At 34.1% G+C, this 17,838-nt stretch overlaps 1 protein-coding gene across 1 annotated transcript; it reads left to right on the forward strand.

Moving 5' to 3' along the window:
• Window positions 1-1,126: 1,126 nt before the first annotated feature.
• Window positions 1,127-3,867, forward strand: LOC108363690 (uncharacterized). The gene is made up of 2 exons (XM_017617134.1): window positions 1,127-2,891; window positions 2,965-3,867. Exons 1-2 carry the CDS (start codon window positions 1,572-1,574, stop codon window positions 3,820-3,822), a joined length of 2,178 nt encoding a protein of 725 aa, XP_017472623.1. The 5' UTR covers window positions 1,127-1,571; the 3' UTR covers window positions 3,823-3,867.
• The last annotated feature ends 13,971 nt before the right edge of the window (window positions 3,868-17,838 follow it).

Below are 17,838 nucleotides of genomic sequence, written 5' to 3' on the forward strand. Positions count from 1 at the left end.
GCAGTGTTCTATCATTGCATTTATTAAACTGCTCTTTTAAAATCTGCAAAATACTGACGTCATCATCATGTTCTTCGCTGTCATCTTCAGCATCATAAGGAATGTGGAAAATCTCCTTTTTTATTGCATCAGTAACATCTTTAAATTTTTTCTCCGAGTATTTTTTTTTGAACAATTTTATTTGCTTTGATGGGCGAAGCTCCAATATAAGAAAATCCTCTATTTAAAACCTGAACTGCTGCCACATTTGCTTCTCTATTTTCACCAGAAATTTTATAACTACTTTCTGAGCTACTCGCAGAAAAATCTTCAGAATTGGGCAGCTCCTACCGTAAAATAGATACAATTTTTATAGTCTTACAAAATTCACGATTAATTACGCAAACAATTATTTAATTATTTTTAAAACTGCCAGCTGATATACTTAATTAGGTATTAACTGATCTTACATTTAGCGGTATAAAAAATTGTTATTTACATACATGTACATTAGGCCGGGTCAATTTGTGGGGAGGCAAAAAAATCGCCCATTGCTCTGTGAAAATCATATTCTAGGGATCAAAATAAGAAACTTTGCCGAAGGAACCATACCTCTAAAACGAATTCTGATGTCCCCCAATTTGGGTCGAACTTTTGGGTAGGGGCAAATTTTGAAAAATCCCACTTTGACCCATTTAGAGTGCTCCAATCGAGTCCAAATGTATGACCGACCCCCACTAACTTTGGAGGCCCGACCCACCGATGCCAGTGGCACACCCCCTGGAACCCCCCTGGGGGTTCACCATACAAACATTTCAAAAAATCGCCGGTTTTGCACTTTACATGAAAAAATCAGCGAAATGCCTATGTTTTTTCTTTTTGGAGTTTATTTTTCTCTTTAGAAATTTATTTAGTCAGAACATATGTAAATGAAAAAATGAATTTAACTTAGTAATAGAAAAGAAATTAAAAAAAATTATTAGAAATTAGCGTTTTTACAACCCTTTTAAAACCAAGGCATCACTGTGATGCATTTGCATGTCGTAAACATAGTTGTGTGGGTTTTTTATTCAACCGTTTTAAAAAATGAAGGTATCACTGTGACACAATTGCAAATCGGAAAATTGCTTGTGTGCGTTTTTTAAGACACAGCTGCATGTCGTAAACTTACTTGTGTAGTTTTTTTATAGCACCTACTTAAGAAATGAAGGTTGTTTTTACAACCCTTTTTGTGGGTATTTTAAGGCACCTTCTTAAGAAATGCGCGTTTTTTGCAACCATTTTAACAATTAAGGTATCACTGGAATGCACCGCAACCCTTTTAAACAATGAAGGTATCACTGTGACACAATTGCAGATCGTAAAATTGCTTGTGTTTTTTTTTTTAAGCCACCACAAGACACAGCAGGTAGAATTGAAATTACCATTTCATTCTTATTACCTCGTCTCGTAGACCATATATAACGCAACAGTTTTTGTGAATGCATTAAGTCGTTGTGAAGAACTCAAAGTGTGAAGTGCTAATTTCAGATAAAAAAATATTTCAAAAAAAATAATAAGTGAAGTGACCATTCCAAATCAAAAAGTTTACAATGAATCCACCATCCTCTACACCGCAAGATGAAGCAACTACATCAACAACTATCGAAAACCCAATGAGTCATATGCCCAAGCATGATGTTACTGTTTTTGGTGTGTCTACTGATTTAACTGATCTTAATTTACCAACCCATCTGGATATCTTGAGATATTATTTTTACTTAAGCGAACGTGCTAAAACAGAACAAAAAAAGTTTTCCCATAAATCATTCACTATTCAAGTACAAGATAAGTTGATTGGAATTTGGGAAAAACTTGGTATGGAAATAATGCTGAAAAAAAGTGTATTTAATAAATTGAATAAATTGCTTGACAAGTATCAAGAGCAAATCAAGAGAAGAAACAACACCCAACAATTTACAGAGTATGTAAAATCTCTGGAAACAATTTTTTACATTGGAACATGTAAATGCGATTTGAAGGCAGCTCCATGTGCATGCGGCTGGGTTCCCGAACGCCTCAAAGAGTTCATGCACGATCAACATAATCAGAGAAGACTAACAATGGATGCATTTGTGATGGAAACTGAAGAGCAAGGAGCAACGTCTATGTCATCAATGCCAACATACCAAGATCCCGATGATTCAACATACGCACCGCCACCGGTTCAAGAAGATATGGATAGAAGCACAAGTTCACAATACACAGAGAGATACGATTGTTTTAACTTTGCCTTGGTATGTGACAGATTTGGTGTGCCTGACAGAGTAGCATCAGCATTGGGAACCGCTCTTTTGCAAGATTTTAAAATTAAAGATAAGCATGGGAAACCTCTCATCATGGATAAATCGAAAGTTCGCAGAGAAAAAGAGAAATGCAGACAAGAAGTGCTTCGCAAACGGTTAGATGATACCAATTTGTTAGCGTTTTCATTCGATGGCAGAAAAGATGATACTTTAACGATAGATAAAATTGATGAGAAGTATCATACTAGGATGGTAAAAGAACCTCATCTTGTTATTTTGAGAGAACCCAATTCTGAATTGATTGGTTACGTAAGACTGGAACATGAAACCGCTGAATACAAAACAACCAAATTAAATGGTTTTTTCAACGATAAAAATATATCACTGGATGCATTAATTGGAATATGCACTGACGGTGAGCCAACAAACACTGGCCCACACGGTGGAATTATACGACGATTCGAATTGCTGTTAAAAAGACCATTGCATTGGTTCGTTTGCCTTCTACACTTCAACGAACTTCCGTTTCGGCATTTGTTTGAAGCTTTGGATAAATCAACCAGCACTGGACCAAGATCGGCAACCGGAAAACTGAGCCGTCAAATCGAAACTTGTGAAACTCTTCCGGTAAGTTATTGCTATCACTCATTTATTATAATTGTCAACCATTTTTAATTATTTTATTATTATATATTTTCAGGTGGTGGACGGCTTCCAGAAAATTGAGTTGCAAAATATGCCCCCTGCTCCAGAAAAAATTGAATTTTCCACCGATTCGAAGTACTTATACGACATGGCCCATGCAATTTCTAGCGGCGTGGTTCCGGTGGATCTGGCTAACATCAAACCAGGGAAAATTGTACATTCTCGGTGGCTCACCAAGGCCGCTAGATTATTGCGATTATATGTGACAACGGAAAATCCAGATGCAAATTTAAGAATTCTGGTTGAATTTATAATTAAATGTTATGTGCCAATGTACTTCAATATCAAGTATTACAGCTCTGTCGTGTACGGCAGTGCATTATTTTTCAAGTTCATTGGTTGGTCACGATTTCTAGAACCTCGTTTACGCAAAATTGTCAATCAAGTAATTAAAGATAATTCATATTATGCGCATTCGGAAAATATCTTGTTATCAATGTTGTTTGATGATAGCAAAGAAAAGCGCGACTGTGCCATCAAGAAAATTCTACGCTATCGAACCGATGTTGACGAGCCAATGGAACTTAGAGTTTATAAAAAAACAGATATAAACTTTAATTGCACAAGTTATACGGAAATGATCAATTTGAATGATATAAATATCGTATTTGAACCACCATTCACGCGAAGCATTCCGTACGATACATTGAAAGAATATTTAAATCAAGATGATCCACCGTTTAATGATCCAAAAATTCCATCACACATACAAGGAACGGAACGACATGTTCAATTGCTAGCTAGCGTTTCCAAACGGGTTATACCGGAAAATGTAGAGGCTGTTATGGCGACGACATTAGAGAGCCGTGCGAAATTGCCCAGACTTGAAAGTAAAAAAGACTTCAAACAATAATTTTTTTTAGTTTCTTTTCTATAACTCACTTAAATTAATTTTTTCATTTACATATGTTCTGACTAAATAAATTTCTTAAGAGAAAAAATAGATATTATTATAAATAAATAATAAATATTATTATAAATAAATAAATAAAAATAAAGAAAAAACATAGCCATTTAGCTGATTTTTTCATGTAAAGGCCAAAAATGGTGATTTTTTGAAATGATTGTATGGGGAACCCCCCAGGGGAGTTCCAGGGGGTGTGCCACTGGCATGGGTGGATCGGCCGTCCAAAGTTAGTGGGGGTCGGTCATACATTTGGACTCGATTGGAGCACTCTAAATGGGTCAAAGTGGGATTTTTCAAAATTTGCCCCTACCCAAAAGTTCGACCCAAATTGGGGGACATCAGAATTCGTTTTAGAGGTATGGTTCCTTCGGCAAAGTTTCTTATTTTGATCCCTAGAATACGATTTTCACAGAGCAATGAGCGATTTTTAAATCGACCCGCCCTAATGTACATGTATGTAAAGGGTGAACACACCAAAACTGCGACACTTTGGGAAGCTTATAACTTACCCAAAATAATTTCAATATTTTGAAATTCAAATACCATAAGATGACCATGACCTTAGTTGGACGTAGAAGAAATTTCACTTGAATTTGATTCCTAGTTGAGCTAAAAATGGCAACCGAGTTAGAAACGAGATAAATTATTTTGCACGAGTTTATAAATAATCCGGCCTTAAGTGCGCGTAAAATTGCTAAAAATCTAAAATTGCATCATTCGATGGTTTGTAGGGTTTTGAATCGGTACAAGGAAGGTCTGGCAGTTACCAGAAAACCTGGAAGCGGGGGTGAGCATGGTCAAAGTGATAAAAACAGTGCTGGAAGGTCCTCAGTGCGTTTTCGCGAGATCCGAAGATTTCGTCGCGTTCTGTTGCAAAATCTGTTCGTAAATCGCAGCCTTTCGTACAAAAGCTAAAGCGGAAAGCTTCATTGAGAAGTTTTAAAGCTCAAACAGCGCCAGATCGAGACGCAAAGCAGAATGGTACAGCTAAATCCCGCAGCCGGAAATTGTATGAATCCCAAATTACAAAATACAAATGCATTGTTATGGACGACGAAACCTACTNACAGCTAAATCCCGCAGCCGGAAATTGTATGAATCCCTAATTACAAAATACAAATGCATTGTTATGGATGACGAAACCTACTACTTTCAAAATTTAAAATATATTTCTGGTCAAGATTTTTATACTGCTGCAAGTCGTCAAGATGCCCCTGAAAGTTGTAAGCTGAAAATGAAGTCCAAATTTCCAAAAAAACTCATGGTTTGGCAAGCTATTTGTTCCTGTGGCCGTAAGAGCAGCCCTTTTTCCCATCCGGGACAATGAATGATCAAGTTTATCGGGATGAGTGCCTCAAAAGGCGTCTTCTGTCATTTATCAACAGATAAGGAGTAGGCCACTGTNATTAAAATAAGACTACTATGAAATTGATGTAAACATCCAATGCTTATGTTTTCATCAGTTAAATATGCTTCATACGCATCAACAAATAAACATATTGCACAAAAGCTTATACTTTTTTTCACACCAAAGCTACACTGTTTCCAAGTAAATTTGCAAAGAAGCAACACGGTGCCACTGCTAAGGGAGCGGTGCGAGAGAGACAACTGTCAGTTTATCGAACCTTGTATTATTGAATCATGGCCTTCTAGTTTGTTTCTGGTAGTAATTTTTAAGTGTCGCAGTTTTGGTGTGTTCCCCCTTTATGTACATACCTACCTCGGATTTTGTTATATTACGACGACAAGTGTCACAAATGCGCAATTTTCTTAAGTCCTCTGTAACCTTAAAGAACAAATATTTATTACTGAATGAGAGTACCCATCGCAATTTAGATTTTTGCAAAAATACTATTTTTAACACCTTGCTAAATATATTTCATCCTAAGTTTCCGAAAACAAATTTCAAAAAATTGTTAACTCTCACAAAATAAAACATATTGTTATACAGAAAAATATTTTAAAAATAGTTCTTTTAAAACCCACATTTTTTAACAACATGGTTTTTATAGAGAATTAAACAAGGATTATGATGGTATGACTTTAAATCCCTAATTTACTGGTCTTCACTATGTAAATCAACTTCAAAAAGTTCTACTGTTTATAGCTTAGTTAGCCGTAGGACAATCATGACCACCCTATACATAGAAATGTTAAGCCCGTTTCTTTAGCTTTAAAATGACGTTAAGATGAAGTCTCTACGATGAGCAGAACCCGAGATAAAACTATTTGAAGAAGTACATGAATAGTCAGAATCACGAAAAAATCCAAACTTTGACAGATCATATCTCCGAAGAAAAAATAAATAAAAAAATTTCCTCGAATACGTGTTAGCTTATTTCGCGTATAGAACCCATAAAAATTTTTTGAAGCGAATCGGAGACATAACATAATTTTTTTTACGAAATCCGTCCGACTTAAAAAAGAATGGCTCATATACATATATTTTTTTTATAATATTAACAAAAAATGCAATATTTACAACTCGTGTAAAAAATAAATTTTCTCAACATATTTGTTTGCATTTGTGCTTATACAGGCAGTGTCAAATGTTAGTGTACACCTTGTTATAATATAATATTCACAATTATTTTCATGAATTTTTTTTTCATTAATTACACAGGTTTACAAAATAAACTTTCTGCATATTGAACCAAACCTCTATATCCCTATGGTGTTCGACGCCCTGAATACGAATCCGAGGTCTGTTAGTCTCCATCACGTCAGGTTAGAGGTTATTTGAAGGTCAAGTAGGGAAAATTTCGTTTAAAGACCTGAAAATTCAATACAATTCTTTTGAATTTGACCTTGAGATGACCTTTGCATGACCTCTAGATAACTTTAAAGAATAAATATTCGGACTCGGCGACAACAAAAACCTATGTATATGAATTTTTATTTTTATTTAATTTTTTTCAGACTTCGGGTTCACATTTAGCCCGTCGAATACCTTAGGGATATAAAGGTTTGGTTCAATATGCAGAATTTTTTTTTTTTCAAACTTGTGTTATTTATGAAAATATAGTTCACTCTATAATATAATCCATATATATCAAAGCTTCATAATTTATATGAAGTTCATAAAAATTTAAAAAAGTTGTATCAAAATTTCAAAATTTTATTCAGAATTTCTAGAAAATTTTTGAGTATGCATTTTTGTAGCCCGTTCAATTTTAGTAAAACAATGTACAAGTTTCAAGTCGCTAAAAATTACCGTTGATTGTTTAGAATTTCTTTTTGTGGAGGGTGTTGCACGTTTTCTTACATATACAAATTGATTTTTATTATGCGTTGTATGGAGGATGTTGCGCGTTTTCTTCCATATAACAAGTAATTTTTAGCAAAAAAAAAAACCGACTTCAACTCCCATATAAAAAAAAAATATATATATATATATCTCATGATCCACTGATCGGATCTAACCCACCTCTGAGACACTACCTTTCCGATGCAAAAAGAATTATCGAAATCGGTTGATGTGGTCCAAAGTTATGCGGTAACATACATAAAAAAAAAATAAAAATTAAAAAAAAAATATTCCAACGAACTGATAACCTCCTCCTTTTTTGGAAGTCGGTTAAAAATAGATTTTAATTATGCGTTAAATTAAATTCTAAAAAATCAACGGAAATCATTCGCGACTTGAAACTTGTACATTGTTTTACTAAAATTGAGCGGGCTACAAAATTGCATACTCGAAAATTTTCTAGAAATTTTTAATGAAAATTTTGAAATTTTAACCACTTGTTTTAGTTTTTGTGAACTTAATATAACGTATGAAACTTTGATTTATATGGTTTATATTATTATATAATGAACTATATTTCCATAAATAATTAATGAAAATAATTGTGAATATTACAGGTGTACACTAACTTTTGACACTGACTGTACATATGTATGTACAGTGAATATTGTGTACATGTATTCAAAGCAAAAATTTAGCGATCAGCAGCCGGATTCCGACTTTCGCTACCGCTATTTTTTATCGCCGAAATTCTCCAAACGAATAGCAGACGCGCATAACAACACGCAACATCTAGTTACATGCCGCTCATGCTGCCTGATTTGGTTGATTACACATTGCAGCTATCACTTCTCCCTGCTGTATACTTTTAGGCCCCACTGCTTTTCATTAAGACAATTTTGTCAATGAAAAATTTGCGTAGCGATCGTCAGAATTCTACTGCAGTATGGCGATAACAATTAACAGAACAGCTACAGCGAGTGCTACATATTTCAAACAAACGGATAGCTCTCGCCATCGCCAAACGAATGGATAGCCATAATTGTTTCAAAAAGTCCCAAAACAAACAAAAAAGGCCCAAAGGCCCAAACGGAGAAAAAAATCCATATTTGGTACAATTGTACGAAAGTGGCAACCGTGGCCACAGTGGCGTAGTTGTAAGCCAACTGAATGTCGATCGTGTTTTACCCGTGAACATTTCGCGTGTTGTTCTCTCGCGAATTCTGTGTTTGTTGTAAGTAAGCCAAATTGAGCCACAGTGATGTTGTTCTGAGCCAATTGATCTACTGGATGAGCACCCCTGCTTTATACGACGTTTCCACGATGCGTAATTCGCTCTCTCATTCGTAATTCGGTCTTCCATTCGTCATTCGCCATCCAATTACCCTTCGAATTACCTAATTCGGCATAAAAAATTTTGAGAGCGAATTACCTCATTTGTAGGTAATTGGGATCGAATTACCATGCGAATGACGAACGAATCGGTGCCTTCTCTAATATTTATCGGAAATATATCGAAGGTTTCACAGACCTAATCCGATTTGCTGCCACTTTTTCTAGTTGCTGGAAAATTAATTAATAAAATATTCTCTATATAAAATAAAATCTTTCATGATAACTTAAATTTTTTCTCCATCTTCGATATTTCCAGTACACAAAAATAATAATAAATAGCGGAAAACGAGAACAAAAAGTAGAGCTGCCAAACGAATGTGTGCCGTGGAAACAGGGTAAAAGACTGTTTATGGCAACTTAACTTAACTTAACTTAACAGAACGTAGAGCTTAGAGACTCAAAATGAAACAGATTTCGACGTGGCATTAAGTTACGTTAAGTTTCGGCTGTTTAATTATAAGCAACGCCCATTTTACAGATTTTTAAGTGAGAGCCGTAAGTTACGTTAAGTTACGAATAGTTCTAACGTCTTATTACGCTCTTCAAATCATTCGTTGCTCAGACCATTGTGCATACATACAAGTGACAAATGTTCTTCTTCTGCCTGGAAACCACCTGAAAAATACATAGAAATATCCTGTTATTCTGTTAGAAGGGTGTTCAAAGTAATGTAGAAAAATACTAAAACTAATAAAATAAACTCAAAAATTGGCAACATATGCATCCTATTAAATGAATTCCGATGTTTATATAGCATTTTAATATTTTTAAGCATTTTGGTCCATGACTCCTACAATTAATACAATTTTTCTTGCTGTTTTTGTCAGAGTCCGTTTACAGTTTTATATATGTATATATTGAGTGTAGCACATAGAATCAGGTGATCTCAGCTGTGAGGCATTTCTGAAAAACATCTGATTCTTTTTACACTTGTAAGTATGCACAATGGCTCAGACAGCAACGAAGCAACATAGGCGGAGTTCAGTTGGTTATTTTCTTATGCGGCAGTGTTCGCTTACACATGTATGTACGATTAAAAATTACCTTCAAAAAATACTTTATGGAGCTGTTCAGGATATTGAGGAAATGGTCTTGTATTTACATTTGGAATTGCATTTGCAAATTTTATGCTCGCTACCATGACAACCGTTTGCGTTTTATTGTTGTGAATTTACAAATGCCCCAAAATATGCAAATGCAAGATCATATGCACAAGATCCTGAACAGCCCTCATGATTTCAAATATTTTTACTGAAAAACAAAGCCTCTTGTGTCCCTTCTCCATTAAAGGAGAGCGGGAATATAATGTCAAAAGGCATTATAATATTTTCATCGTAGAAGAGGGGTACGCTCCTAGTTTTTTCTGTTGGTATTTGTAATATCTATACCAGGCATGCCCAACGCCGGCAGAACTCCATAATCAACTGCAAGTGCCCTGCACTGGGCATGCCTAATCTATACCAACTTTCAATTTTGTACTGTAACTATCACAGGGTGCTCAATGACATTAAAATGCGCTTCTGTTAGGTTGCTTAACTAATTGTTTGGTTAATACTTATACAGACAATAGACTTCTAGAGTAAAATATAAAAATTTCATGAGCATCCTCTAAATTTACACTTATGAACGTAAAGTTTGGTGCCAGCACCTTTATCGACAAGAGGAAAAATTTTGGAAGGTGCCCCAACCCTAACTCGGAGAAATCTCTTTGGACCGCTCTAATGTACATACATACAATAGTTATTTTGAAACGTAAAAATGCAAAATCATTACTTTTTTCAAGGAAAATTTGTTATTCTCACAAGAGTTCCTACATTCGTTACCTTTACCCCATACGATTCGCTTCTACACCGCTGTAGCTCATATTTCTCGGCGCTCACCAACACCATCCCACTTTCAGTTTTACCGACCACCAGTGGCTACCCTGACACAACAACAAGTGATTTTTTTAAAATCAACTAATTGAAAGACTACTTTAAAACAAATGCAATGAGTAAATGTTTCGAATTTTTATACTCTTTTTGCTAAAAAAAAACAGTTTGTGTCTTGGAAGTATGAAAAAGCATCTGTGAAGTCCAGAACGCAAGCGTATTCAAAAGAAACATACTGACTTTAAAGGTGTGTAAACCAAATCCATTTTAAAGTAGTTGAAATTAAATGCAGAGTCGGAAGTCGACTTGCTGCTTGCACACAATTCAAACTGAACATTTGAAAGCACATTTACATGTCTGGCTGTAGCTGAGCGTTCAAAGATGTTTGCTACAATTGATCGCAGCCGAGAAAAAGCATCTGTGAAGTGCAGAACGAAAGCGTATTCAAGCGAAACATACAGACTTTGAAGTTGTTTAAGCCCAATTAACTTTAAAGTAGTTGAAAATACATGCAGGAAAAGGCAATTGACTGCTTCCTAGGACAGCGCCATGTTAAATAATAGAGTTGGTTGCAGGTAAAATAGTGAGAATTTCAATTAGTTATCATTGAAAATAAAGTAGCTTATAAATTACTTTCAAACTAATTCAATTTCCTGCAGGGTAGATTCAGCTACCACCAGTGTTGCCAACTTTTGAGTTTCAAAAAGCACCAAAACTTGGGAAAAAGCGTTTTACCACACTAATCACTAATTTTTAATCAAAAGATACATTTTTTGTAACAGTTTGTATTTAATAAAAGCAAAAAATAAACAAATTTAAAAGCATAAATCAACACACAAAACTTGTTCGCTCATAACGAACGCTATTATGATTCATGCTTACGAAGTAATACCGAAGTACTGCACATTAAAACTGGTATATCTCGAGAAAGAAAACCCGAATCGCAACGAACGAAAATGAATTTTAAATGGTAAGAGTAATACTAAATGATGTCCTGAGCAAAAAAATTTGTTGTTTTCATACTATAACCTCAAATATCGCGAAAAACCGTGGTTTTAGCACTTTAAAGTAAGGATATCTCAAAATTTTAACGTGCTACAGAAATTCTGCAGCGAGATTTGGATTCAGCACCAAAAAATCTAAAAGAACCGATGCATTTTACTCAGGTGGCAAAAGAAGTCAAAATTTGTCGAACTGTGTAATCAATCAAAATATGTACAAATAATTAGAGAATAAAAAAATAAATACTTAACTTACCTGCGTGCTAGCATTTTCAACGCGAATACAATTTAACAAGAACGTGGGTATGAAACTTCTTTTAGCTTTTTATCAATCACGGTTGCATTTTTGTGCATTTAAATTTGTAGATTCTTGTAAATTCGGTGCTGCCACAGCTTTAAATATTTCAAATTATTTCATATTTTAACTATGTGTGAGAAATTTAGAGTTCAGAAAAAAGCACTGAAAAAGGCACTAGGTACTAAACCATTTTTTGGCGTTTTAATTTTCAAAAAGCACTAAATCTAGTGCTTAAAGCACCAAGTTGGCAACTATGGCTATCACATACTTCTTTTGGTCACTTAAATTTAAAATTTCCACTAGCTCTTTGGAAAATTTATTAATTCTTGATATGAAAAAGTTGGTTATGCTTAATTTGATCACATTTTTTTCATTTATGTAAGAGATGCATTTTTAAACTAAGAAAGAGTCTGATATATATACTTAGGGCCGTTTTCTTATGTAACCTGTAACTTTAAAGCTCACTTTATATTTAAAGGTTGCATTAAAATTTATGATTGTCTAAAGTAAAGTATTTCATTATCCGTTTTAAATTGGTTTACAACCAAGAAACATAAATACGTCATAAAGCGATAATAGAAATGCTTATCTTTAGACATAGCTTTACTTTTAATACGACCTTTAAATATAAAGTGAGCTTCAAACTTAAAGGTTACTTCAGAAAACGGTCCTTAATGTGTTAAAGGGCCCATAGACAGCGTTCCCAGGTTGACGTTTTTGACGTCATTTGGACGTTTTTTGTGGAAAAATTACGTTTTTTGACTTCCCAATAATTTTTCTCTATGCACAATATATTCAATGTATAGCGTACTATTTGCTTGTAGAGTAAGTACTTACGCTCACACTTTCGGCAAATTTGTTACTAAATCTTGTAAGTAGAACTGATTTTGAATTATTTTCTTAATAAGTCTTTACAAGCTTTGGTTTTTGCAGCAGGTGCCTCAAAAGATATTTATTCTTTGGACACATATGACTTAAATATGATCCAAACCAAGCGTACGCGCATTTTTTTTTTGATTCTTGGACTAAGGATCCCGCGTTCAAAGGTTGGTTGTTTAAACACTTGAGGTTACAAGACTTATTACAATGTTTGCAATTGCATATTAAAAGCCAAATCAGGAAGAGTTGAACTATTGCAACACGCACGCTCGCAAAAGCACTATGTTCCTTCTTAGCATTTTCGACAACCGACCACCTAAACAAATGTCTACAAGAAAAAAAAATATTAAAAATCAACGCGATTCTTTAGCAACTAAAAACTTGCGCATTATTACCCTGGAATTAAATGGGCTATCAAACTGCATACTCAAACAAATTCTAAAAAATCTGAATAAAAGCTTGAAAATCTAGCTGAAACTTTGCAGATTTTTTATAATTTTTGCACAAAGTTTGACATGTGGATTTATATTGTGTTAGTAATATAATGACCTTGGCTTTTATGAAAAACTAATAAACATTAAATAAACAAAAAAAAAACAGCCAAAATCGATCAAAGTGTCATCAACACACACACACACACAAAAGTATGTATAAAATGATTTTTATATTAACGATCTCAAACCAGTTTACAATAGCGGTATTCACCAAATTGCTGTCAGCAGTTGTTGCTTGAGGTCATCTGCTGTTTTGCCAGAGTGCCAGGCCACTTGCTCACTTTGGTGAACACCACTAATGAATTTTAAATGTGCTCTGTCGAAATGATATTTTAATATACCTTACGTATATTAAAATATCACTTCGACAGATCACTTTGTACCTTATTTACTATAAAGAAAACTATTGTTTCCACTCTCAATAATTGAAATACTATCTTTAGCATATCCAATCAGCTGATGAATTTGATTCTGTAGCTGAATAGTTTTAGATCTCGACACTTAACAAACTCCTGTTTCCACTACTCGGCACCAAAAAACTAAAAAAAAAGGTTCCGGACTGCGCCCCTCGTGTCGGTTGGGCGGGAATGGAGGGTAAAAAGCCGTTGGGATTAATTAATTACATATGTACCTTTGTATACAATAAAAGTTTAATAAGAACAATTCTGTATGCATACATGGAAAAGACGTTTTTGGGTAGGAAATGACGTTTTTTCAGACCAAGAGGGACGTCTCATGCCGAAAACCTGGCAACACTGCCAGCATGCTGGCGCCAACACGTTTCTTTAGCTTTAAAACGACGTTAAGATGAGCAGAACCCGAGATATAACGATTTGAAGAAGTACATGATTAGTCAGAATCACGAAAAAATGAAAACTTTGACAGATCATATCTCCGAAGAAAAAAAATTTAAAAAAATTTCCTCGAATACGTGTTATCTTATTTCATGTATAGAACCCATAAAAAAATTTAAGCCTATCGAAAGTGTGATACCAAATTTGGTGTCCGATATGAAAAAGAATGTCCCAGGTGTATAAAAAATAATAAATGTGAGGTAAATACATATCGTCACCCTTATGCTAGAAATATGAATGTGCCATTTTACCAATTTTTAGTTAATGGGCTGACTTGATTAACCTTTGGATGTTGTATGTTATACCAGAACCCAGAATGCCATGCGTACACGGAAACTACATATTTCACCGTGTCAATTACATGAATGCAGATTTCCAAAAATTTTCATCTTTACACATTCATATTATGCATATATGGTATGCGGGGGACGATATGTACTTGCCGATTTGTTTTATACAAATTATTTAAAAAGCAGACGTCTCGGTTGCTCAGCAAACCGGTTAATCGTTTCTGCGATCATTTCACATTGATTCTGTAAAATAAATTTTCGATGTATACTTAAGGTGCATAAACCTAAAGGCACATTTTATAAGAAATTAAACTAACAATTCATTAAAACTAGTAGTAACCCCCGAAATTCGTGTGAATGCAGTAAATAAATACTTACTAATATTACGAATTGAAATTTAAGTATATAATAAAACGTGATATTCATGAATATACTTCAGTATTTAGGTCAAGATTTGTTTAAAGAACTTCGTGAAAGACAACAATTAATCTGGTATTGCTAGAGACCTGATAACCGTTTATGGCGAAAGGCATTTAGTTTCACACTTTTAAACTAAAGCTTTCCTAACCGTTTCAGTACAAAAATTCAACCACTGATTCAAAAAATTTTAAAATATGTATAACGGCTAATTTTGGATCGTTTATTTAAAAAATCACATAAAAAAAATTTGTAAAGCTTTGAGGCTGCCGTCATTCAGGGTCCTTTTTAATGGTCAGGGATATCCTAGGTGTTTAAAAAAGAAAGTGACTGAACTATTTTTACTTTTTGCTTTCGTGAAATATATTTAAAAACTATGAATAATACCTAATACCTTTTCCGAATCTCAATTCCACGGATAATTGGTTAATATTTTTCAATAGATTATTTCGCTCACTATCGACTTTTCGTCCACTTTTTACTTTTGTGACAAACACAGTCAACTGCAACTGCAGCTTTCACTTTAATTTGATATATAGCTCCTAGTCGTAGGACTAAGCAATTATATATAGATACGCCGGAAGAAGTTAAGAAAATGTTTAAGTTTATATTTATCACCTACTTCACCGATTTGAAATCTGATAATTATAACTTTCATAAGCATGAAATGGTATTATAACTTTGGTCCGATATTTGTAAGTACCAGAAAATGTATACTTATATGATCAGAACATCGAGCAGAGCCGATTTAGCCATGTCCGTCTGTCTGTCTGTCCGCCTATCCATCTGTTTGTATGCAACCTAGACTCTCAGTTTTCGATATATCCGACTGAAATTTGATAAGTAAGTTAGTTTTATAATGTATTAATTTTTTGCCGGAACCGGAAGAATCGGACCACTATAACAAATAGCTCATATACAACTGATTGTTCAGATATGAGATTTTTCGTTATAACTCCTCCATTTATGCAGCTAGGAACACGAAATTTCGCAATGCTTCCATTATCAACAGAAACACTTATAGTGAAAATTACTAGCCTTATTCATAAAAAATAAAGTAGCCTTATAAAAGGTTTATAAATTGAAAAATGTATGAAAACGTCAATTTATAAAGCTCTTTAAACCTACTTTATTTTTTATGAATAAGGCCATACAAATACCGCGTCGCTATAACCTACAGCTCCCATAAAACTGATTGTTCTGATATAAGTCTTTTCGTTATAACTCCTCCATTTATGTAGCTAGGAACATTAAATTTTGCACTGGTGTCACACATTATCAAAAGAATACTTTCAGTGAAAATGGCGAAGATCGGGTCGATATAACCTATAGCTCTCATACAACTGATTGTTCAGATATGAGATATTTCGTTATAACTCCTCCATTTATGCAGCTAGGACCATGAAATTTCGCACTATTTACACCCATTATCAACAGAAGACTTACAGTAAAAATTACTAAGATCGGGTCACTGTAACCTATAGACTCCATACAACTCATTGCTCAAATATAGGGTTTTACTTTAAAACTTCTTTATTTGGACAACTAAAACCGAGATGGGCTCGAGCTTGTTGTAATATATATATGTAATACTAGTGTTCGCCCAGCGGTTGAAATTCAACCGCTAAAATTAAGGATAGTTTATGTGAGTCGAGTTGAGCTGAAATAACATTAGTTGGAATGGGTTAAGTGGAGGGGAATTTAGCTTGGTACTTAGCATAACATAACATACCATAACATAAGATTAAATAATATAACATATGTAGTATAACACACCACAATATAACATCGCACATTCTTCAGTTGTATTTCCTTTTTATCCTTATCACTTTCTTCCTCTCTATCTTTGTCTCTATCGCTTTTAATGTTTATTAACCGACTTCCAAAAAAGGAGGAGGCTATCAGTTCGTCGGAATATTTTTTTTTTATGTATGTTACCGCATAACTTTGGACCACGTCAACCGATTTCGATAATTCTTTTTGCAGGTAGTATCTCAGAGGTGGTCCCATACTAGTCTGGTTAAGATCCCATCAGCGGATCATGAGATATATATATATATATATATATATATAATTTTTATATGAGAGTTGAAGTCGGTTTTTTTTTTCCTAAAAATTACTTGTGTTTATGTTTATCTTCACCTTCATGTTCATGTTCATGTTCATGTTCATGTTCAAGTTCATGTTCATGTTCAAGTTCATATTCATGTTCATCTTCATCTTCATCTTCATATTCACCTTCGTTTATATTTAGGTTTCTTTACTTTTATTCTAATCTTTACCTTTATCCCTTTCTTCTTCTACATGTTCAACTTTACCTTCTTCCTTGCATGAATCTTAATCTTCATAAATCTGATTCCTAAACTGCTGCTTAGCAGATTTCTTTAATTCAGTATCAATATCAAACCATAATTAGTAGGCATATTTAGGAGGCATTTCCGCCCCAACCATGTATATGTACGGCATTAGTATTGGTGTCACTTTTGAATTGATTTTTTCGCTTTATGTTAAACCAATTTGAAATTTGAAAAATTTTCTGCAAACCAGCATCAAAATACCTTTCTAATGATACATAATTGTTTATACCTTTGAGGTATAGTTTAAGCCCTGTATGCAGCTCTCAAGAAAATGGTCAAGAAAAAATTGCCATTATTTCGAGTGTGTGTCCAAGGAATTTTGACATTTTTGATACTTCACAGCCTGTTGCCTCACTCTTTCCTCAAGAAATAATGGAACGGGCATATATTTCTGTTGCAAAAGTGGGTTGCCTTGTGCTTTTTTTCACCAAAAAACTTTAGAAAACTGTAGTAGAAAGCGTAGTAAAATTCTTAAGAACTGCGTACTGCCTTAAGGAAATTTGACTCAAGAAAATTTCTTAGCCATTTCTTGTACGTCATTTTATATGGAGTTTTTGCTTTTCTTGAGAGCTGCATACAGGCCTTTAGCCGTAAAAGGGGTGTAAAGAAAACATGATTGCCTTTTTGTATATAAGATAAGATACCAAAAACCAAAAAACATATGGAAACATCATTATATTCCAATATATTCGGGGTCTTCATCAAAAGTGATAAACTGATTCAATTATCTTTAATATTTTTATTGAGCTTTGTACCACGATTGTTTATTAGGAAAAATTGAAAAAGCAACAAAGTCTAAGCGGTAGAAGTTATAGCACTATTTCGGAGATCACCACATCTCCTCATCAGACTTCTTTTT

The sequence above is a fragment of the Rhagoletis zephyria genome, unplaced genomic scaffold (genome assembly GCF_001687245.7).
Source record: "Rhagoletis zephyria isolate East Lansing unplaced genomic scaffold, Rhagoletis_zephyria_1.1 Rzeph_scaffold_01338, whole genome shotgun sequence".
Classification (NCBI taxonomy): domain Eukaryota; kingdom Metazoa; phylum Arthropoda; class Insecta; order Diptera; family Tephritidae; genus Rhagoletis; species Rhagoletis zephyria.